A 23,450-nucleotide genomic window follows, 5' to 3' on the forward strand; every position below is an offset into this window, starting at 1 on the left:
CTCCTGGAACACTTTGCCCTTATACAGGCATATATTAAAAAAAAAAAAAAAAAAATTAGATAATTTAAACCAGAATTTACATAAAAGTATTATGGTGGTTTTGAATAATAATTCTCACATACATGCACGTGCATACACACACGTATATGGGTTAAATGCATATATAGTTTAAATATTTTGCTGAAAACAGGCTGAGCCCACCACTGACCTATCAAAGCACTCTACTGACAAGCGACGAGGAATTAAAATTCTCCTCCCAGAGTCCCTGTGAGGTGCGGGAGCTCTATTATCTCCAGCACACAGGAGGAGAACCGAGGCCCACAACGAGGGAGCAAATGCCTGGAGGGACATCACAGGTGGCTGTGTGGCAGGACACTGTCCCGGCGCAGGCAAGGCTGCGTGAAGGCTGCTTCGGTCGTCTTGATGGAAATGGAGGCGAGAGGGGCTGCCCAGCGGGCTGGCAGGAGCTCCAGAGGTGGCTCTTCCAGACACGTGCTGAAGTGACCTCTATCGTGTGGCAGAAATCTGTGGCAAAGCTGAGAGTTGCTCTTGGGGCGTTGCTCGGCAGAAGGAAAAAAAACCTCACTGCCTTATGTGCTGCATTTTAGAAACAGAGAAGTGAAATGCAGAGAAACGACGACTTCGCTGAAGTTACGCGGAGGACCTCTGGATGTGAACCCTGGTCTCCTGATCCCCAAACCATCACTTGGTCCTCCAGATCGTCACCGCTGCTCTGCCAAGTGTCGTCCAGGGGGCAGGTCTGTGGTTGACGTTAATCACTGTGGAGCATTTGCTGCAGCCCCCGAGCTGAGTTTTGCATTGAAACCAGTAATTCACCCCCGTGTTGCTGTGGTGAAGATGCGCTCATTGCTGCAGTCCTTGGAGGTAACAAGACTATTTTTAGAGGCAAACCCTTTCACTTTATTCCCTTTTCCTTTGGTCACTCCTTATTTTCATAGCTTCATTTGGTTTTGAAAGCTTAGGGAGCAGCAGGATTAAAAAATCAGAAATAATTACTGTAGAGGATGGGTCCAGCTTTTCCCATCAGCTTCCATGGCTCAAACAGGTTCCAGCAGCTTTGGGAGAAAAGCTGTTAGCTGTTAAATTATTACCTGTAAGGAGAGCCAGCTGGAAGCTTTCAGTTTTCAACATTTTGATGAAAAGCACCATAAAAATCTTGACAACAAGACTTGTAGCATTTCAATGACTTTTTTTTTTTTTTTTTTTGCATTTGTCCCTGCTTTTCAGTGGTCTGTAAATGTGATCAAAGGCTTCAAAATGCTGCCGAGACCCGCATCTCAGGAATTTTGACCCTCCAAAATGAAGACGGAAGGGGGGGGAAAAGCAGACCCCAAAGTGTGTGCTGAGTGGACTCATTTGGACAGCTTTTGGGAAGTCACTTTCCATCTGGAGGAGATGTCCGCAAGGAGAGTTATTCCAGCATAAACTGTTATGGTATAATTACACAGCTATAGCTATGCCAGTCTATTTTCTGATGTAGGCAAGCCAAGTCTAGTTGTTGAAACGTAGGCGTGGGAAACAAGAAGTCTGCTTTCTAGGCGCAGCTCTGGGTGCTCTTTGTGGCCTTGGGCCAGTCCCCTAACATTTCTGCCTCCTTCCTATGCAAAATGAGAAGAGTTAAATTAACCCACTTCAGAGACGCGGCGTAATGACTAATTGGCTAAAATTTGTAGCGCTGGGGAGAGAGCTGTCTATTAACTTCAGTGTCTTTGGCTGGCTGAATAATTTAATGTGGTTTTTTGGAAAGTGGAGTTTGTCTCCCTCTCTCAGGACGGGGTGGCTCTGCCACTACAAAGCGGAAAGTCATTTGGTGTGAAGGGGCAGAGCTAAAAAACCCTGGGCTTTACTGCCTCTAAAACAGCATCGCGCTCGCCTGTAGCTGGAGCGAGAGTTAAGGCTGTAGTTTTTGCACAAAAGCAAAACTACCGAGGTTCTTGGCACACTGAGGAGGGTACGTATTGATAAAGGTACTCCCATCAGTGCACGTCTGAAACTCACTGGCAAAATGTGCGTTATTCCTCTTCAGTGCCAGCGAAGATAAAAGGATAACTCCCTGTTGTTTCTGTAGCTGTTCTGGGTGAAAAGGCTCAGGGGCGTATTGGCAGCCTGAATTCTGACGCTTCCTAGTGTTTGCGTGCTTAACTTTGCAAATTTAAACTTACTATCTGTGTATATAACGCATGACATCATACACAACCACAGCTGCTTAATGGACCGTTAACTCTGGTGCCTAATAACGGCATTACCGCAGTCACCAGCGCCCAGCGGATCAGCTTTGACCAAGAGACGCTCGAAGAAGAATGGATGTTGCTATTGCGCCTGATCGAAGATCTGCCGAAGGCCAGGGAAAGCGCCCGTGAGAAAGCACAGAAGCCCATGGGCACAGACGATGCGGGTGACTGCCTCGCTGCAGACGTGCCCAGCGGCGGCGGTGGGCTTGGGGCCAGGCCCCCGAGCCGTGTGGCATCTGGAGGTGTTCCTTCAGCCTTGGCCGTGAGGCGCAGCAAGGGAGAAGAACGATGGTGGTTTTTCCCCACCACACCGCCTTCTCGGGAGAAGGGAAAAAAATAGCGTGGAAAGGCTTTTATTTTAACCGGGCTTTCTCTCTAAGCCTAACACTTACAAAAAGAGAAAGAAATTACCTCATATTTACTCCGAATGTTCAACTAGATAACAAGCACGGCGGCTCTGAACCCTTCCCCTCAGGCTGCCCCCCCCGCCCCCGGGGAGGCTCCCCACCGCGGCGGTCATTAGAGCAAAGCCGAGAGCGGCGGGACGGGCCGCGGCCAACGCTGCGCACCCGCGGCCGCCCGGCGGTTAAATATAGAAGTGCTGAATCATGACTCCGCCGGCAACTTCACCCGCCCGGCGGCGGCCGCTCCTGAGGGGAGGGAGGAGCGGGGAGGGGGGTGTGCGGCGGGGGACGCGGGGCAGCCCGGTGCCCGGCGGGGGACGGACAACGGGGACGGACGGGGACGCGGCGGTGCCCTGAGGGGGCGGCGCGCGCGCGCGCCTGTGTCCGTCCGCGTGAGGCGCGGAGCGCACGCGGCGGCACTTGTCCTCTAATCGATTGCCGAGCGTGCTGAGCGGCCCTGCCGGCGCGGGCACCCGCCCCCCGCGCGCCCCCCCCCCCCCCCCCCGCGCTCCACACCCCGCCACCCACCCCCGTCCCCGCGCCGCGCCGCGCGCTTGCCGCGCCGGCCCTTGGGTGAGGCGCCGCGGGGCGGCTGGGGCGGCGCGCGCCCGCGGGCTTGCGCGCGCGCCGGCGGCCGCGCGTGTATGTGAGCGTGTCCGTGTGTGGGTGCGCGCGCGTGTGTCTCGGTGTGCGGCGCGTGTGTGTGTGTGTGTGTGTGTGTGTGTGTGTGTGAGTGAGTGAGTGCGGGCGTGCGCCTGCCGCCGCCGCCGGATCGGTTTCTCGGGGTTTGACCAGCTGTCCCAGGCTAACCCTGCTCTCTGAAGATGGAGGAAGTAAAAACAGGATTACCCTTAGCTACAGCTCCACTGCCTTAGTTTCCATAGCCAACTGCCGTGCACAAACACACCTCCACTAGGCAGAGAGAGCCGACACTAATAAAAACACAAACAAAAGGGTGATGGAAGTGATTCACTGCCTGCGCGGCTGAGGTAAATCTGCGCCTGGCTTCTTTTTATTTCTTTTTCTTTTTCTTTTTTTTTCCTTCCCCCCCTCCCTCTCCCTCTCCCCGGTCTTTCTTTCGCTGGTGGGGAGGACAGCTCCGTCCGGTGTGCGAGGCGGCTGCGGGGACGGCGGGGCTGTGTCTGCGTGCGGTGTGTGCGGAGGGGTCCCCCAGTAAAGTGCGGTTGTGCAGCATCTCCCGCACGGCGGTGGGCTCCGATGACTTGTTGCTGTTAGCCTAAAAAAAAAAAAAAAAACCCAAAACCCCCAAACAAACCCCAAACCCACCTTCCCCCCACCCCCCCCAAATCCATCCCAAGCGGGCGGAGAGGGGCGGCGGGGGTGGGTGTGCGTGTGCCGGGGGGCGGCGGGGCTCGCCCGCTCCGTTAGTCAGCGCCGGCCCCAACTGCCATTTCCCTCAGCGCCCGCCGCCACCTGCGGGCCCCCGGGGGGCTGCGGCCTGACGCGGCGGCGGGAGGGGGGGGGGGGGGTGCGTGTGTGTGTGTGTGTGGAAGGGAAAGGGAGAAAATGAAATGAAATGAAAAATGAGGCAGGACTTCCATGACTTTGACAGGTTGTGGTATGGGCGGGGAGAGGCAGGGATGAGGCGCGGAGCCCGGTGTCGCCCAGGGCCGGAGCAGCACTCCGGGGAAGTTGGCCTAGGTTTCCTGCGCGGGGTGTGAGTGCGTCTGCCGGGGCCCCCCCTCACCCCATCCCGCCCCACATCCCCTCACCCCATCCCGCCCCACATCCCCTCCTCTCCCCCCCGTTTTCGTGCCGATTCGTAAGGAACCGGTGGATCAAGTTTTCTCTCTCTCCTCTCTCTCCCCGCTGGTTAATCGCATTGCTGCTGACCTCCCTCCCTCCCTCCCTCTCCCTCTCTTTTTTTGTTCTTCATCTTCCTTCAAAGTATGTGCCATTCCTCAGCGAGTTTCCCCGCCGGCTGATCCCCGGGGCTGCCCGGCTCCCCGGCTCCGCATGCCCCACCTGTAAGTGCCGGGGGCGGGTTTCTCTCCCCCCTACCCCCTCCTCCCTTTCTCTCTATTTCTCTCTCTTTTAAAAAAAAAAAAAAAAAAAAAAAAAAATTTAAACTTTCCCCATCTTGCTGTGTCTTCAGCCCGAGCAAAATTCTCTCTCTCCATTCGTTGTGGAAAGGGAGGCTTAGCAGCTGGGATTTGCCATCACCAGCCTACAAATGGTGACCAAACTTTTTTCTTTTCCTCCCTCCTCTTCCTCCTCCTCCTCCTCCTCCCCCCTTGAAGAAATAAAAAAAATAAAAATCAAACCGTGTTTTAATTTCGGTTATGGATGTTTTCTGTGTTTCTTTTTGTCTTCCTTTCTCTTCCTCCTCCCTTCCTCCCCTTTCTTTTCCTTCCACTTCATTGGCTGGGATGATCTTTCCCTGTTGCTTCTGATGTTTCTTTCTTTTTCTCAGTGTGTGCCTGCCTACCTGGACTAGGGGGAAGATAAGGTAATTTTGAAGGGCTTGAGCAAGTGTCTTACCTGTTTTGAAAACTTTTTTTTTTTAGATTTCTTTTTAAGAGTCATGTGAAAATCAGTAATTTAAGAGAGTTTGGTAGCAGCTGGGCAGGTTGAAATTTAAGTGTTATGTGCTGAATGCCTTGGGAATTTGATCTGCTTTATACCAAAGAAGAGCACAGAGAAAAGTATTTATTTATTGGGGGAAAGGCAGTGGGGGGGGGGGGGGGGGGGGAAAGGGGGTTAAGGGAGGGGGAGGGAAGTGGTTTTGGAGACAAGAAGTGAAGCTGCCTGTTTTCCAGTAAGTAATGGAGAAATTCCAGGAGCCAGGGCTAAATATACTTGGCGATCAATACAGAAATGGCTCATTGTGAATAATTTAGCTGCCTGGTGCAGTGAGAGTTTTGAAACTAAAGGCAAAAAAGAGGCTGTGGAGGGAGAGAGGAAATAAAATTCTCCTCTGGTCATGTCAGATTCTTAACTTTTCCACTTAAAAGAACATAGTTATGATTATTGATTTCTCTTTCTTTTTTTTTTTTTTTTTTCCCCCTCAATATATATCAAATGATAGCTAGGGGGTGTCATTCTATACAGTTACTTGGGTTTCTGGAAAGTAATAGCTTGTTCTGTGTCAGCAAAGTGCTTCCAGAAACTTTAAGATTGCTTCACGCCACAAAATGCATGATCTGGGAGTATTAAGTGTGACGTTCGGCCCCATGCTGTGGCAGATAAATAGGGTTAGCGTGAACAGGTGCGTGTGTACAGGTGTGTGTGCACGTACAGTGGTGTGAGACAAAGAGTTGTAATAGCTCTCTTGAAGGGGAACGGACACTGGCGGGCTTTATTTTGTTTAGATCAGGATGGAGTCTCTTGGAGGGCGTGTGAAAAGAGCAATTGTTAATAGTATCCATCTCCTCAAAGTCTGTTCTGGCTGTGAGAGCTGATAATTGATAAAGCATTACCATCCCAGCTTGAACAAAACAAGTGGAAAGTCGGGGAAAAAATCTCTCAGATCAGGTAAAAATGCAGGTGGGGGACAGAGAGGGGTATGGTCAGACCAAGATGATCCTGGTGCCGCCTGCCTACAAGGCAGCTGAATTTCTCTACTCAGACAATTTGCAGGAAGAGTTGGGTGCTTTGCAAACGAGCACATACAGTACACTTGTGTGTTTCTCTAGGCAATGGTTGCAACAGCAGTAAAATGGGCAACTACTTAGGGCTTTAAGTAAGTTTAATCATTTAATGGTTGATACTGACAGGCGTCTTTGAGGGTGTACTTTTCTGCCTTGCAGCACTGCACTTTGACTATGGAAGCAGAGGCTGCTGATGGATATATAACATGTAAGTAGTAATTTCATTTGATTATTCTGAATTACTTTTCTTTTCCCGCTATCCATTCTATAATGCAGATGCCCGAAACTTTAGCTTCCTTGTGTATGGTCTTTGCATTGAGATGACGCTGAATTAATAGCATTTAAGCATAAACTTTGCGTATGACTAAAAAATGCATGGGGATGGGTGCATGGGTGAGTAGCTGCAGGTTTAAATATTTGCTGAGGATGAATGAACTTTGCAAAGGAGAGAGAGTTCATCTTCAGAAATTCAAATTGCAGCCAAAAACTTTTTATGCCTTTCACTATGCTCTTCTCCCGTTTTCTGTGTCAGGGCTTGTGTAAGTGCTTTGTTTAACTGTCAGTTAACTGAAAGCTCTGGGGGAAAGGTCTGTACGGTAAAGTGCTACTTCAGTCTTCCCCTGCCCAGCCCCGATTCTCAGTGTCTGCAAATGGAAAAGCAACCCTAACTTCTCTTGAGATGAAGCAGCCGGGGCAAGGTTTGTCACAGGCGTAGACGCTAGAAGACTGGTGACAGTAGCTTTGAGGGGGCTCTTAAAATCAGTCGAATGTTTGCTTGTGGCCAGTGAGAGTCCAGTTTGCACAGGCTGTGGCAGACCCCGCTGGTAAAGGAGGGAAGGGCAGGGGCGAAGGGAGCGAGCGGGTTGGAGTTGTTAATCCTCGCGTTGCTCTGCTCTGGAAACTTACGGGGGGACTTGTTTTGTGAACGCAGGTGACAACGAGCTTTCGCCCGAAAGGGAGCACTGCGGCATGGCTATTGACCTCACCTCCAGCACACCCAATGGGCAGCACACCTCCCCCGGTCACATGGCAAGCAGTAAGTCTCTTCTTAAACCAGCCCTTGGGTTAGTCTGGTCCTCCAGCTCTTCAGCAGCTTGCTTACCCGGTCTTAACCGCTGCTGTAGGAGTCGCTAATAAAAAAAGAGAAGGACAGGGTAGATTTTATTTTTATTTTAAATTTTATTTCTTGTTCATGCTGGTGTCTCATCTAAACATGAACGGGATTACTAGTCTGAACTATCCCAAGGTGGCATTTGAGAGCTGGTCCTTACCTGTTGCAGGTAGGAAAACACTAGGCTTGACATGTGCTGGTTTTGTTTCATCAGGTTTTGAAATCCAAATGGAAATTGTTGTTGTTGTTGCTATTATTACTTACTGTGCTTCCCAAAACAGCTTGAAGTAGCTTTATTTGAAAACAAACACATTTTATTTACAAAAAGGCTTTACTCTGGCAAAAGTATAAAGTTAAAATATCTGGGTTTGATGACAGGTTCTATTTTACTATTCCATGTAGAAACTTCAGCATCCTATTCATTACCTCAGCTTTGCCTTGGCAAGTCCAAAAGTGGCTGAGATAATTGGAAGTTTATGGCACTCGGTAGTTGACTCTCTAACAAACTGAAAGGATTTTGTTTTAGGATGTCGGGGGAGAAATTGAGAGAATGTAGAGATGTGGGAGTCTACTGAGAGTGTCAAGTGCTGATAATATTTTAATAATTATTTTCGTGCTGTATTTTGGGTGTGGGTAAATGTAGCTCACACACATTTCATAAACCCAACATCCTTTCTTTTTCGTGCTTGTGTGAGTGCCGTAGTTTGTTTTACTGTCGGTTACAATGTTACGTCAAGATATTTACCTTAAAGTACCTCTGTACTGGTATTCAAAAATAATGTAACATGCTTTGCTTCCAATATACTTTCAGAGGGTTCCTCTCTATGCGATACAGATTTTTCTTTCTAATTGTGTGCTACAGATAGGTATTTATCTTTTTAACCTGAGTGTTTGTACAATAGCCCACCGAAAACTGTGAAAGAAAAAGAGAGCTTTTAGGGTTGCTTGCTTTAAAATACGCAGTGTATTGCCTTCAAAGTCTTTCTTACTGAGAAAAAGATGTTACTTTCCTTTAAGAATTCTTCTTTCCTCCTGCAAATTACGAGTAAAACGCAGTTTTTATGAGCCTTTAAAACTGAGGGTTATTATGAAGATCTCCCAATTATATACATGTTGCTAGAGAATATGATTGCTAATACTCTGGACTGAACTTTATATGACAACCGATCATAATTCAGCATCTTTAGACAATTCCAATCCTGCTGCACTGGGATTCTGATATATTTTATTATGTTGTAAAACTTTTACTACTCACTTTCTTCATTTTCTTTGTTTCCTTTTTATTAATGGGAAGCCTTCATTGGAAGGGGAAAAAAAGCTCCCTGTTTTAAATCTTCTTTATAATCTAGACTAAAAACCAGAGTCAAATTAGGGAATAAAAAGATCTAGGATGAAGTCATGCAAAAATACTTTAACACATTCAATATTTGCGTGCTCATTGTGTTAACATTTTCAATGATTTTTTAAGCTTCGTTAGTTCTTGCAACACACATGTATCTGCAGCCTTGGTGAATCTCTTTTCTTTTTTTTTTTTTTTTTTAAAATGTGTTTTGTGATATCTCACAGGTGTCTCAACTGCTTTCATCACTGCTACTCTGTATTAAGCATGTGCTGCTGTTGAAAAATTAGGGGCTCTGCCTGGGGTTCTTAAGCCAAGCAAAACTTGAGCTTCTTAAATTTGTTGTAATTTACTTACTGTTTGCAGGCATAATGATGTTTTGCAGAGAGGTGGTTTGTTCTGTCTTAAACATGGAAGGTATTGATTAGAGGTTGTCGGCTTTGTGGCAGCTGCTACGGTGGTTCACTTAAGGTTTTTGGCCAAATCTTGAATCTGGCATGTGTAGACTAAATCGCCAGGCTGTGCTTTAGAGTTTTCCACCTGTTTTGCAGGGTATAGGAAATCCTTTTAAAGGTTCAGCATCCCAGGGGCCTGTGACCTCTGGGTTTTTTGTTATTTTTGTTGTTGTTGTTTTGTCGTGTGTGGGGTTTTTTTTGTGTTTTTTTTTTTTAAGGAGAGGTGGAGGTGGGAGAGTAAGGAGGAATAGCTGTTCCAAATACTTTGTATGAATTTGGTAGCACCTGTTGGATCGATCCATCCTCCTCTGTTGTAAGTGGAGGAAGTAGCTGCGTTGTATTTCAGTATGGTTTAATTCCTAGTGGAGTCACTGGAGACTGATGGACTATTGGCCTGCTGCTATCGCGAAGGCCAAGACATGTCGCTGTGGCTGGGTAGGGTTTGCTAACGGAGGAGGTGGTACGTAAGGTGGTACGTGGATCAGACCCCAAATGTTTCGCTCCCAGTTTGGTTGCCAGTCATCCGCAGAAGGTGAATGGCCCTATTTAGCTGTGCGCTCAGGATGTGCACCTGCAGGGCAGAGATCTAAGTTTTGACCTTTGTTCTTGCATTCCATTGAATTGTTTTGAACCACAGCTCTTAATTTAGCCTTAATTTGTGTCTGGCTCAAACAGAGACAAAACCATAAGAAGCAAATTTCTTGGATCTGTACCGAAAAGACTGAGCAGTGCTCTCCCAGCAACAGTAAAATTATGTGCTAGGTAAAGAGTTTTCTATGTTCATTAGCCCCTGGCAATCCGTGTTAGTAGGAGTTCTGGCTGGGCTACTGATGTTTTCAGGTTCTATTCCAAAAGGTTTCAGGTTAAATATTTTGGCTCGTGGTGGAGAGTTGCCTACTGCATCCTTTAACCTATTATCATTTTCAAGTATCTAGACGGTATGTATGTATAGGTTATGGATGGGGCTGACGCTCCATTTTCCTTGTGAATGAGATGATCCTGAAAGATAAATCACAGTAAATCGCCTGTCATAGCTAACTAATGATCTTACATATACCTTACGGTATGTATCTGCCTTTAGCAGAATACTGTATGTATGTTGGCAGATTGTAGTTATATGTAAGCAAAGATTTAAAATATGTGTAAATAGTCAAACTGAATAGGTTGATAGATCATGTCGCTTTCCTCTACAGCAAAGGACAAATTAGTGCTATACCTGCTGAGTACATGATGATACGTTTATACAGCCCCAAATCTGGAAGTCCAGATTTTCTTCTGATCTTCTGTAGGAAAACTATTCCAAGGGCTGACACCCAGAGCTGGGTGTCAAAGGCCTGCTCAGTTAACTTCGCGTTGGTACTAAAGAGTTCCCTGCATGGCCCTAAGCCCTCCTCTAGACCCCACCGAGTTCAAGGGAGTCTGTCTTGTTGCCTTTGGTGAATGTTGAACTGGGCTGTAAATGATCAGGAACCTCGGAACAGTAACTGGCATGCTAATTAAAGGCTGATGGAGAATCCTTATAAAAGAGGCTTTAAAAAGAAATAATTCCCTGTCACCTCCTCATAATACCATGCTGAGTTCTTACTATAGTTATTGGAGATAAATTTATTTTTTCTTGTAGGTTAAAATGTACTTAGAAGAATGTCCCCTTTAGAAACTGCAGGGGCACAGTTGTTCAGTTAGTTGACTCAATGACCGCTTTGGATAGGATGAAGGATACTTCTCTAAGACCACTTGCCTGGTATCGTATGGAAAATAATAACACCAGCTATTAGCATCTGACAGTCGGTGACAGAGGAAATTTCCTCTTAAATTAGAGACTTTACAGTGGGTGTAGATAACTTTCTTATCTCTGCTTTCATAGACAAAAGGAGCCCTTAAACGAAACGGAGATAGAACAATCATAAATATCAAACCCAACATCTGATGTTTGAAACTGATTAAAATTGTGGTGCACTTTCAAGATGTATTTATAGTAGCTTAAAGTGTTACTAAGTTATGAGAAATAATTTATTAAGAAAATAAGCATTGTCAACTGACTCTGTTAGTTGCTGAAAATAATGAGGTGATTGCTTTTTCGCTTTGGTGGGGACTGATCGCACTGCCTGACAAGCTAGCTATTGGGACAACAGTATTAAGTGTGAATGATTTCAACAGTGGTCTTTAAAGAGAACTTGGGCAAGGTCTTATTATAATGTAGCCAATATGGTATTCCCAGTGGTGGGGGTGGACTGTGGTGGACTGTCAGTTGCAGTCTTTTTTTTTTTTTTTTTGTAACTTCAAAGCCCCAAATCTTGCTTGCTTGCTTTCACTTTTCAACTCTAAATTGTCATACAAGCCCTATTTTGTCACAGTTATGTTGCCCCAAGCAGAAAGTTTCATGTACCACAGCTGTATCAGCACCACATCTGTATGGATAAAGAAATGTGACTGTGGAGTCTGCCTTTTGGAATGAAAATGTGTAAAATTAGAGGTTGCTTCATGCCTCAGCTACGCGGCAAACAAGCCTTGCCATCGCCAGAGTCTACGGCCCAGGCACGTGAAGCCGGACCTTGCACTGGGATTCTTCTTGGCTCAGTATGTGGGGTTTTTTCAGTAGGATGAGATGACAGAGGCTGAGCCTCTGCAGGAGGCTTTTCTTCAGGAAGGGTGGTTGAAGCTGGCTGGGCTGGGCTGCAGGAGGGAACTGAGTTAGTGCTTTGAGGCAGGCACTGGGGCACAAAGAATTCTGGTAGCCAAACTGCTCTGCTCTGAAGTGGGGATTCAGATCTCCAGTTCTTCCAAATATTTTGCAAAGTGTGAAACAATGCATAGGGTGCTAAAAACTTGTACTGGATAACCTTGAGATGCTGAGGAATCTCTTTCCTCAGTGGCCTTTAAGGTGTAGGGTAGGTAACATTTATTGGTCTGGCTGTCTTTAATCCTGCCGCAGTGCAGGGAGGTGGACTTCTGACAGTCACTTGAGATGTCCTCCAGTTCTTTGTGTCTGACTTCCCAACCTTGACAGTTTGATGTTTAGAGAGCTCGGCTGTGGAATTTCATGATGGTGTCTGATACAGACGTACCTGTGGTTTTACAGGTTGAAGGGTGGTGAAGATGTACCACGCCAAGATGAGCTTAGACATAAGGGATGGGCTCAATAAAGTGTGGCAGGGAACTGGAAGAAGTGAGCTCCTTGACACTTACAGAAGCAATGAATTTGCTTCAGTCTTTTAACCTCAGACTCCCTGAGAATTGCCGGGGGAATAATACTCATGAAGGTTTTAGTCAATGGGTTTAGCTTTCTTGAAGTTTAAGGAGGAAAAATAAAGTAAAAAAAAAAAAGAGGTGATGATCAGGCTTTAAACAGAAATCTAGGTTTTTGTCCATGCGTATGAAACCAAAACTCTGTAGAGTAGTGTTACACCATTTGTTTCTTTTTTTTCTTTTTTTTTAAAAAAAAGAGAAATAAATGAAAGTTTACCTGGAAATGAAATACCTACTGGGATGCACCTTGGATAGTTGTAGCTTCATACAAATTGGCTTAGATTTTTTACACTGGTATGGTTAAAATAATGAAATAGTTCCAGTGATAGAAACTCTGTGTGTAGATGAAAACTGAGTAGCCACTGAAGCTGCTAGGTGTTTATGTAATTACTGTCTGTAGCTCACACTCCGACAGCGGAGGGGTTCCCCTGTGTGTTTTTCATATCTTCTGTCACGGTCTCTCTGGCGTTCCCTATGGAATCAGATACTCGGCTGCAAAAACATTCCTCTCTCTTGGTGAGTGTTATAACGAGGGTGGAGTGAAACGATCAGTTAATCTCATTAAATAGGTTTTTATTCATTCTGATGGAAGTCTCTTGAGAGGTCATCTGCCAGGGCTTTGTTGCAGCACACACCTTTCTTAGGGAGCTTCTGTTATTCTCTTGGACTGTCAGGTTCGGTTAACTTTCCTTGGTACACACCCTGTTACAACACTCGGTGCTCTTGCTAGCTTTGTAGTCAGCAAGTTTTCAGTGTTTGCTTCTGGAATTTCAGTTCCTTTTCAGACATGCCAACAAAAAGGGCAATCCTCATCTTCCTTGAAATGTGACACTTGGATAGCAGCTGGATGACGAGGTACCCACTAGAGAGAGCTCTGTCTTTCCCACTCCTGAATCTTGGGGGTAGGTGCCCCTGCTGTTGGATCGAGGGCTAGTTTCCCATGCCTGTGGGCCACTGGCTCCGTCTAGTCCTCCAGCTAAATGACAGTTTGCAGGACTAGGTTTTACAGGTGAAAATGCATCTTTGTGCATTACTGAGGGTGAGCGGTGCTCGTTCTCCTTCCAGCGCCAAGAGGGCACCTTGGAGCAGTGATGCTATTCTAGCCAGGAGGAAAAGGCATAGCCCTATTCTGCATTTTCCTCAGCAGTCGCAGTGAATGAAACTCCTTGGAGGATCCGCCTTGAAACAGCTCTGTAGAAAATTTAAGAGAAGACTGTGCCACTGCTCTCTGTAGTAACAAGGCCTGTTGTCAGCCTGGGCGCAGAGCCTGTGCCACAGCATGTTGTCCCTTGCCTAGAGCGGTGAACGTTTGTTTGGAGTCCAGGCGGCTGGCTGCTGCATCCCAATGGAGGGAAGCAGAGCTGCGATTATCACCGAGAAGCGATGAGGCTTGACAGGTATGGCTCTGGGCTGGGTGACCAGAGGCCCAGTTTTTCTCCCAACTGTTGTCATCATAGCAGAGTCCCTTCATGGTTCCGTGCCACTTTTTTTTTTCCCCTCTTGCCTTTTTTTCTAAATCACAGAGGCCGTAGATCGCTCAGGCTGGAGGTTTGGATGGTACATGTTAGGCCTTGTCAACAGTAGGAATTTTATTATGATAGCTGCTTTGCTTAGGGGTTGTTTTACATTTAATTTTTGCAGCCTCGTAATGAGTTGTGTTCAGAAGTACCTTAACACCATTGTAGCTTATTTCCTGTCCCGCGCAGGAATAATTGCGGTAGTCCCAAAGCACCCTGTTCTGATGTGATTACATTAGAGCAACCACAGCATTTTAACTCTTCCCATACAGCTGAGCATTACCGGGTCCGCGTATGGACAAACCCCTATTTACACCGCCCAAGAAAATGTGCCCTTGATCCGGAGCCAGGTGTACATTACCGGCTTCTGCTGGCACCGCTGTGTCAGCCTGTGGCTTTGAAGAGCTGTAATCCTTCACAGGCAGAGCCATCCTGGCAGAAGCTCCTGCTGTGAGCATAGCCCTGGCTGGCAGGGTCACCTGCAAGTGGTGTTACAGGTGTTACGTTGGAGTGTACCGTAAACCAGCAGACACTGTTCCTGGAAGAACATAGGGTTGATTGATCCCCCTCATTTCTGTGCTGATATGTCATGTAAACTTCCGTGAAGTAGACCCACTTTTTTTTTTAACTGACTCTTGCTTTATCCACACCCTGTATTTTTGCTTTCTAGTTTTGAGGTTTATTGCTATCGCCCTGTGTGGCCAAGGCACAGCACCACAGAGGTGGTGGGCTCTGTGTGTGTCATACCCGCTCTTTTAGCTGACGGTTGCTCTGTGTTTGACCTGTCCAGAGAGGTCACTGGGCTCTGGGTGTCCCCTCTGGTGAAGCTGAGATTGCTGGCCGGATCCCTGTGACCCTCAGGAACAGAGGAAACACCTGTAGGTGGTTGGAGGTCAGTCCTAGGGCCAGGCTGCGCTCTCAGCCCTAGTGTGGAGAGTGTGAGTATCTGCCTCTACCAGCTGGAGGCGAATGAAAAAGAGCAGAGTTTAAGTGCATCATCTTCCTAAACAGGTAGGAGCCCCTCTTCTTAGCAGACTATGGGTTTTGCACAAGGTATGAGCAAAGGAATCTGACTCCAGACCTGCCTCTGCTCTCCCCAGTGTGGCTTTGTTTACCTGGAGAAGCTGCACAGACTGTTTGTTGGGGGTTTTTCTGCCCCCTTTTTCTACTGTGGTATTGGTATCACCTGTGAGGCTGTTCTGGGCACAGGTGTAGCCACTGCAGTGGTGGAAGGAGAAAGGGAAGACTAGTGGGAATTTTAAAGTTCTTTCCCTATCACTGGGCTGGAGAAGGCTTTTTGAGGACGCAGCTCTACTGTCCACCCTGAAGCTTCATGCGGTGGGGATAGAAGACCCAGCCACATATTGGTGCTGCCGGTGTCAGGTCCATTGTCCCGGGGCACAGAATACTTCAAGCAGCTTCCAGAGAAGGTAGGACATACTGAAGCACAGGAAATCCATTCACCTTGTCTGCCTGTCCCATCTATCACCTTTTTTCTCATGAAGTTTCCTCTTATGTGAGCAGGTGAGATAGTCTGTGTTTCATCTCTAGCTGATTAAAGATCTGGGCAGGGCTTACAACAGAGGTGCTCCATTTGCAGTTAAACCACATACGTGACAAAGCTTGACCTTCCAATGAGGGGTATTTTCTTGTTTATCCCCTTTGCTCCTCCACTTGAACAAAACAAGCGTTATACTAAAGATATCAATGCTGTGACCTTCAACAGTAAGCTGGAATCTTCTCAGCTCCATATTATTCAGGTTTCCCTTGCATTCCACTCAGCCTCCAAAAACTCCTCATTCCATCAGAAGCAAGCGATGTCCTGGTTTTTCTCAAGGGACGTGTTCCCTCAGCCCGTGAAAGTTATGTTGGTGAGTGGCACAAGAAGCTGGCTGGAGAAGCCTGTGATATGCCCAAGTTCATGTTAATTTTTCTCATAATTACTCTTTGGGAACGTGTATGTGTGCAGTCGTATGAGAATTCACACCTACTCTTTCCTAGACCCTAGCTCAGCCTTTGGATGTTTTATGATTCCCTTTACAAGTAAAGGTGCTCTCTTAGGTAATAATGTAGCCGTAAAACACAAACAGAGAATTTTTGGTAACTGTATCTGTGCATCCTTTAAACTCTAGCAGTGTGAATTAAACACATGCTTCTGTCCAAAGAGCAGCAAACAGGATGGTGTGAATTCCCTTCTTCTGAAAATGAAAGAAGTTGCCTCTTTCTGTATGAAAACAGCAAGTCTTTTTACACAGAAGAGGTATGAGGCCTATTAATTTGGGGAAGAGTAGCTGTTCTCTTTAAGTCATGGATGGTTTAGAAGTTTCCAGGAAAGAGTCACAGTAGATTGAAGACCTTGTTCTGGTTAGCAGCCGAGTTGTGATAGGGGGAAAAGGCTCAGGCAAAAGAAGAAAACAAGGTTTGGTTTTGGTGGTTTTTAATGTTTTTTTTCTTGAGAAATTGATATCCTGCAGTGTGTGTTTTGCCTTGTCCAGATAATGGTCCCTGAAGGGGAACAAATCTTATTAATTAGTGGGTTTGCATATTGCTTTTAATTGTCTGTTCCTAAGTATGGCCTATGTGTTGTATGTGCAGTGTGGTGGTGAGGGGCCTCTCTCCCTGCATCTCTGGGAGAGTCTGCAATGATCTGTGCAGAGTTTGTTCGAGTACAGAAATATTTTAGAAGACACCATTGGACCTTAAATTCACACCATGCCTTAATCCTCATCACCTTTCAGCTGTAGGCATGTCCTAGACATAGATGCGTGTAATAGTTTTACAGTTTAATCTCCCAAAATTGGGTCAACTTCACCAGTTGTTTTGACCTTATTACCAGCGCGGGTGGTTCCTGGGTAAGTTTAATACACCTCTGTGCAGCTGTGTGGAACAATCGGGGGTATCAGCTTTACTTGAAACCCTCTGTTTGAAATTTTTCCTCTAGCTTAAATACACAGGCCTCTCTCTCCATCCCTGTTAGGTATTATCCTTTGGATAATCTATTCTTTTAGAGTGTAATGTAATAATATCTCCTCGTTGTGTCATGCTTTTTTTTAACAATAAATCTTCAAGAGCTTCACAAAGGATGCCAGTTGAAGAGATACAAATGGGTGAGTAAAATTATAGGCTGAAGAGGTGGAGAAGAATTACAGAAATTTGTATTAGTATGAATTCAGTTCCTATAGGTGGGAGGCAGTCAGCTTCATCATTTGTGTATGTGACTTCAAAATGTGAGATTATAGGTAGCTCTCAAGAGTTCACAAGAATGATGTTCTAGTTGTGTATTTCAGGGTCAAGTAGTATATGACGTTAGCAGACTATGAGAGCTCTGAGAATTTATTCTTGCGCTCTCTTAAATTTGTATTGTCAGTTGCACAATTTCTTTATTTCTCAAAAATCCCATGCATTTATATGTGAATCCCAAACGGGAGTGTTCCCAGAGTATAAATGCTATCACCAATCAGCTGCCCTCAAATTAGCTAATACCGAGTAGAGAAGGTTGGCAGCTGGAGAAAAAAAATGTGAAAATGTGTCCAACCCTGGTTTATGACAAGCCTGTACATGCGTGGTGTGTGTAAATAGAAATTGAAGGCACTTATAGAGAGTTTCGGTCGCATACGATACAGATGTACAGGCTTGAAATATATTAGAATCATGCAAGTCTCATGAAATTAGGAAGCCAGAAAGAGGAGAGGTATGTGAATTGTGCCTTTGCTGAAGGAAAAGCTATTAAGCGCCACCCTTTTCAAATGTCAAATGCATGGGAAAAAGTTGTTGGAAGCCAGTCTCTGCTAAGTCTGCTGCTCGCAGAACCTACTTTTTGTTAGATGTTTGTGCAAAATCACCTTGCTGGTCAGACTGTGAGACCAGACATGACTCAGGCTATCAGCACCTAACATGGTTTCAGGTTGCTGTCTTACTGCTCTTGTGTTAAAATGCTGCGATGAGGTATTTGCTTTTTTTCCTCACACTTTAAAAAAGTGCTTCGTTTATTTAATGTCATTAGTGCTATTGTTACTTAAATTTAGCTTCTGACTGGTAACCATTAAATATTTATAGAAAAATCGATAGTAGTGAGATTTTTGCTATAGTAAATATATATCACATATGTATTCAAAACCGAAGCAAACTGCAGTGCATTCCAGGAAATAATCTATAATGATGCTCTGTAAAATACTTGCTCATCTTCATGTCAAGATGCTTTATCTGTGTCCCAACTGCAGCCATTCCTGCAGTGGAGCCCTGGTTGTTTTTTTAACAGCCTAAACCAGCACAGTACGGTGCCTTTACTACTTTACTTATGGAGTAAAAATAGTGTTTTCATTGTAGAAATGTGAATGGTGATTGCAGTAAAATTATCCAAGGTTCCTTAATGACTGTATACGGGGGATCCTTAAGTTTTATGTTGCATCTGATAGACAGCACCCCAGCACCAGACTACCGTGTGGGAAGAGAATGGTGCTAAGGTATCAGTTCTGCTTTGCTTACGCTGATTGCTATCATCCGTTCTGTTTTCTGAAACACATGAGTGTCGTTTGGTGCCCCAGCTTGTCATGTCCTAGCCTTTGCTGTGGCATCCAAATGCCCTTATGAAACGAGTGGTGTGTGAGAGTCCCTTTGAGGAATTTCTGACGTGTCTCCTGCTGTGAGGTCAGTACTTGGGTCTGGGTGGAGGCAAAACCAGCCCAGCATTTGGGAAGGGGAAAATGGTTTTGGAGAAGGTGGCGACGTGGCGACTGAAGGTGATGGTTTAAAATTGTTTAAAGCCAATGCCTAGTTAAAAAACTAGGACTGTGAGCTTAAACTGGCCCCAGAGGCAGGCTAGGGTTCCTTGGAGGGATATGGACAAAGGTGTGAGATATATGGGACATGTGGACAAGACAATTTCTTCCCCAACTTGGGTCTCCACATCATTTTCTCATGTGACTGTAAATGGAGCAGGTCTTGGTAGACCATCAGGGAGATGACCTGAATTAACTTTTCTGGTCAGTGTTTTGGAAGGGGGGAAGCTTCCTTACCAGCTGGCAACAAAATTTCAATTTATAATTATGACTGTAGTTTATAATAATAATTCTGATTATATATATATAAACAGTTTAATCTACTATAATATGGTAACATTTGCTGAGCTTTGGCTGCTTTCAGATAGTGAAAATGTGCTGGTGGTTGTTGGCCAGGATTCAGAAACATTTGTCAAAATTTTGTGCACTATGTGAACAACAAAATTTTGTGTGGATTAAGCAATTACTTATTATCTCCCATTGTCTGTCGGATAAAACTACAACTAACTCATTAACCAAAATTAATCGTAAATAAAGCCGATCTGTTGTTGAGGAGGCTAATTAGAACTGTAATTGTGTAATGATGATGCATGTAATTTCAAAATGCAGATTTAAAAGCTACCCCTTTTGGAAGTGATAGAGCAAGGTGTTCCGCAGTGAAGCGGGATGCTTTGTCGCTGTCATTGTCCTCCTAATTAATACCACCAGGATTGCCTGGGTTTTCAGTCTTATTAGTGTCCCCTGTAGAGCACTCGGAAACATCCTAATTCTGCTCATGTTGAAGCCAGTGGTTAAACTGGTTTTTTACTTCGATGAGAAGAAGGTGTTACCTGGAAGTGCTGGTGTAAGAGCTGGTGTAAGACATTACACGCTCCTGGGTTTACTACTGTAGCGGCGCATCCGTGTGTCTGAGCTCTGGGAATACTGGCTGTGCTTTGGGATTTGCTACTGGCTTGCCATGGAGATAGATCGGGAGTTTCAGGCCAACACAACTGAATTGTGACTCAACGTTTTAAAAATGATTGAGTGAGTAATTTTCCATGCAGTTTCATTACAGTATCTTTTGCCCCAAGGATTATTTACTGTAGGTTAACTTCCAGCAGTTTTTCACTGCTCTGTGTAATCTGGATTTTTAATAAGAAAGGAATTGTTTAAATAGGATAGTGTTTTTATCCCAAATTGCCCAGTTCTAATGGTAAAATTAGCGTCACTAGTAAAATCAGCAGTTGTACCTGCTAGCCTGTATGCACAATTTCTTGATTATTTTTTTAATCTGTTGTCAAAATATAGTAAATGCTATAATGAGGTGGTTCAGGGTTTTTTTTCTTAGCATAGCCTGTTTTATTTTAACAAACTACCACTTGAATCCTTAACAAAGAAATGGGCATTGGATACAGAATATATGATTCACGTTTTCTCATAACTTGTAATCACTCTACTGATTTTTTTTTTTTTTTCTTCTGACTTGGTTTAGAGGTAATTGTAGAACTGAAGCATTGAATTAATCTTGAATGGTCCTACTAATCAGCGTTGAAGGGAATGTTGAGCATAAATACATTTTACCTATTTTATTTTTAACTTTTCCTCTGCGAGGTTTTTTTTTTTTTTTTTTTCTTGCGCTTCCTGGTTCACGGGGAGAAAAACCCTACGAGCATGTTTTAGTTACATCACTAATATTAGAACTGAGTAATCGGGTGGCTTTGGCAGCAGTCTCGTTTATAAATTGTTGGTGAGCAGATGGCTCACCAAGTTGGCATGCCAACTCCAAACTTTCACAATCATGAGTCAAGTTTTAAATTGCAAGATTGCCTTACGTGCCATGAGATTATTTTTTTTCTGTGTGTGTGTTTGTTTAATAAATGTAATTCTCGATGTACCTTCTTGTTTCTGAGCTGTGTTTTGCACTGAAGCATGGCTTTTCAGCCATCTACTGGGTTTGGGAATGCCTTTTTTTTTTTTTTTTTTTTATTTTTTCCCCTAATTTAATGAAAGTGGAGACTCTTGCAGTCACTTATCTGAAAATCCTGCTGTTAAGAAAAAAACAGTAAATATCGGGTAAGAGACATAAAAGTGAGACTTGGCAATCCTGGCTAATGTCAAATAGTTCAAATGGTTGAGGTTGTTCTCAATTGCACTTTTAGCAACTCCTGGTTCGTAGACACGATAATTTACTAGAAATAATTTGCTGATATCAGTAATCCTGGATATGCAAATCTGTGCCAATTTGTTTGTTTCCGAAGTGCAGGGCTTAAGTCCTTAGGCAGCACAGAGTACAAATGTTAGGTTTTGAAATGCAAGAGTGAATATTTTCTGTAAGCAAAATGTAGCAATAAGAGAAGAGAGCTGAGCTGCAGTGCTCAGATGTTCTCACAGTGAACACAGTGGAGTTCCAAAAGGGTCAGATCTTGATCCACTTGAGAATTTGGACAAATATTACTAGAAGGATTTTTTTTCTTTCTTTTGTCTTTTTAAGCTATTCCTTCAACTAAAATTAACATGGTATATGTGGATTATAATGCATTGTGGGACCTGTTACAGAATGATAATTAGACCTTATTTCTAAATGGTTCCACACAAAGTGTGCTGTTGTAAATGTTAAACAACTGCGTTTCATCCGTAATCATGTAATTGGTGTGTGCAGCTAATTAGTGTGTGTGCAGTTTAGGCCCAGATTTTTTGGAAATGTCTCCTGTTCTGGTCCTGATTTAGCAAAGCTCTTAAACAGATGATTAACTTCCATTGGCTTTAATAGGACTTAAGCACATTCTTAATTAGGGCCATTGTGTCAAATCATGTCTCTTGGTGACAATCAGAACAACCTGCCAGAGCTGTAGTAAAAATATCTGTAGGTCCTCCTTAAATTTAGATTAATCATTTCTTTAACTTGTGAAGCATTTTGTTTCAGAATCTGAAACTGTGTAGATCTCTCTCTCTCTCTCCCCTCTTTTTTTTTTTTTTTTTAAAGCAAACAGTTATTGTCATAATCTAATTGTATGTATAAAGTTTAAAGATTTTAACTAGCTTGGCAGGAGGCTGTTTACGTCAAATCTGCTCAATACACCTTTGAGACGGAGAAGAAGAAAATATGCATCTGAGTGTGCCTTGCTGGAATATAAATGTCAGCGCTGATAGATATCTATGATAGAAAATTTGTGTGGGAGTAATAATTTAGTAATAAAATAGGTCAAATTAATTCTTATGCTGAAGGGGATACCTTACAATAACCATTTTGTAATTTTATGTTTGACAGTTTGCTCTGCATTATGTGGATAGGTGGAGCTGAGATAATGTAATCCATTTCCAATTGTAAACAAGATTGCTCTAAGAGCTGCTGTAGTAAGATGCATGTTGGCTGACTTTAAGCTGAAAGGTAATTGCCTCTGAATATTAATATGCATGTGGGGATTTTGTTTTTAATTCTGAGATTTCATCTTTGCCCTATAGCAGCTCTGAAGAGGCCCTTGCTTTCCCAAACCCCACTTTGCTGCTAATTGAAGCTGATGGCAAGTGTTGCACTTTGGGCCTTTTGCTTTTATTTTGTGTGGCCTGTGCACCTTGGAGAATGCTGCTTTGTCTGTTGTTTTCGGTTTTTTGTTAACCACCTTTTGAGTAGATGAGGTTTTTTGAAGATGCTCCGGCTGTCCTATAGCAGCTATGACTACTTCCTGGGCCAGGGGAGGAATGACAGGTTATGAGACAAAGGAGAAATTGTTGCACTAATTGAATTGTAGCCTCTTAGAGAAATGAGAGTTAAGGTGCTGATCCTGTGCTGTGTGGCTGGAGAGCTTCTCCAGGAGTAATTTAGGACCTATCCAAAGCCCACCGCACTTCATGGGAGATTCTCCATCTGGTTCCAAATGCTTTTGGAGCAGACCCCTATCGTGGGGGCAATTGTAGGTAGCAACAAGCTTAGTGTGGGGGAACATCAACTGGCTGCATTTGTGTCTGAAATTGTTTTAGGCATGGGAGGGAACAGCCAGATTACAATCAAGTTGTACCTCGTGTTTCCATTTAAATTCTAGCACTTGGCTTCCACAAGCTATTCTGTCCCCCGCTGCTTACAGCGAGGCTGAGCACTGGGTACAGTGGGACTGGTGTTGAGCAGGGTGTAACTACAGCTCTGCTCTGGAGCAAACTGTAGTCGAACAGTGCTGCAGGAGCTTGAAAATCTGTTGTGTGCTGGGTTTTAACCTGTGCGTGTTTTAATGGCACTGGATGTGTGGGTTGTCATTAGTTAGGTCTGCTTAAAGATCTTATGACTGGCAAGTGCCCCACATGCCCTCCTAGCAGAGATGACTATTACTAAGGCAAGCGTTCAAAGCAGAGTTCAACGTGTCTTGTTCTCTGTGGCAATGCCAGCAGTTTTTCTAAAAAAGAAAAACAACAAAATGGGGTATTTTTAGCTTGGATCAATTCACTGATGCAGTTCACTGCATGGTCTCACACAGTGAGAGGGTGGCGTCTGAGCAGGGATGGGAGCTCCTGGTGCTGGTGTTTCTGCAGAGGCAAAGGTACGCTAGACTGTGCTAATGCTGGAGCTTACAGATCTGTAAATTGTCTTGGTCAAGGAGGCAGCAAATGGGCTTTTCTGCCTCTGTCCCAGTGCAAAGGGTCGTCACCTCGTGCAGAGGGATGGAGCCAGCAGCTGGGAGGCACTGGCTTCGCAACCATCCCTTTTGCAGGTCACCTTTAGCTCGTGGCTCACAATTGGACTATAACCTCCTATAATGTCTGTAG

The 23,450-nt window shown here is 44.7% G+C and overlaps 1 protein-coding gene across 9 annotated transcripts in view; it reads left to right on the forward strand.

Annotated features, from left to right (window-relative positions):
• The first annotated feature begins 3,415 nt into the window (after nucleotides 1-3,415).
• The window catches only part of IKZF2 (IKAROS family zinc finger 2), a 117,571-nt gene continuing 97,536 nt past the window's right edge, over nucleotides 3,416-23,450 (forward strand). For 4 of the 9 annotated variants that reach the window (XM_075756016.1, XM_075756023.1, XM_075756020.1 and 1 more), the window contains exons 1-3: nucleotides 3,416-3,645; nucleotides 6,427-6,475; nucleotides 7,199-7,303. In XM_075756016.1, coding sequence (XP_075612131.1) covers nucleotides 6,442-6,475; nucleotides 7,199-7,303 — 139 coding nt within the window. In that variant the 5' untranslated portion in view covers nucleotides 3,416-3,645; nucleotides 6,427-6,441. Of the gene's footprint in view, nucleotides 3,646-4,175; nucleotides 4,335-4,565; nucleotides 4,645-5,090; nucleotides 5,127-6,426; nucleotides 6,476-7,198; nucleotides 7,304-23,450 lie in introns of those variants that run through there. The other 5 variants (XM_075756017.1, XM_075756021.1, XM_075756018.1 and 2 more) reach the window with 4 other exon arrangements.

This window comes from Balearica regulorum, chromosome 6 (assembly GCF_011004875.1).
Source record: "Balearica regulorum gibbericeps isolate bBalReg1 chromosome 6, bBalReg1.pri, whole genome shotgun sequence".
Lineage (NCBI taxonomy): Eukaryota > Metazoa > Chordata > Aves > Gruiformes > Gruidae > Balearica > Balearica regulorum.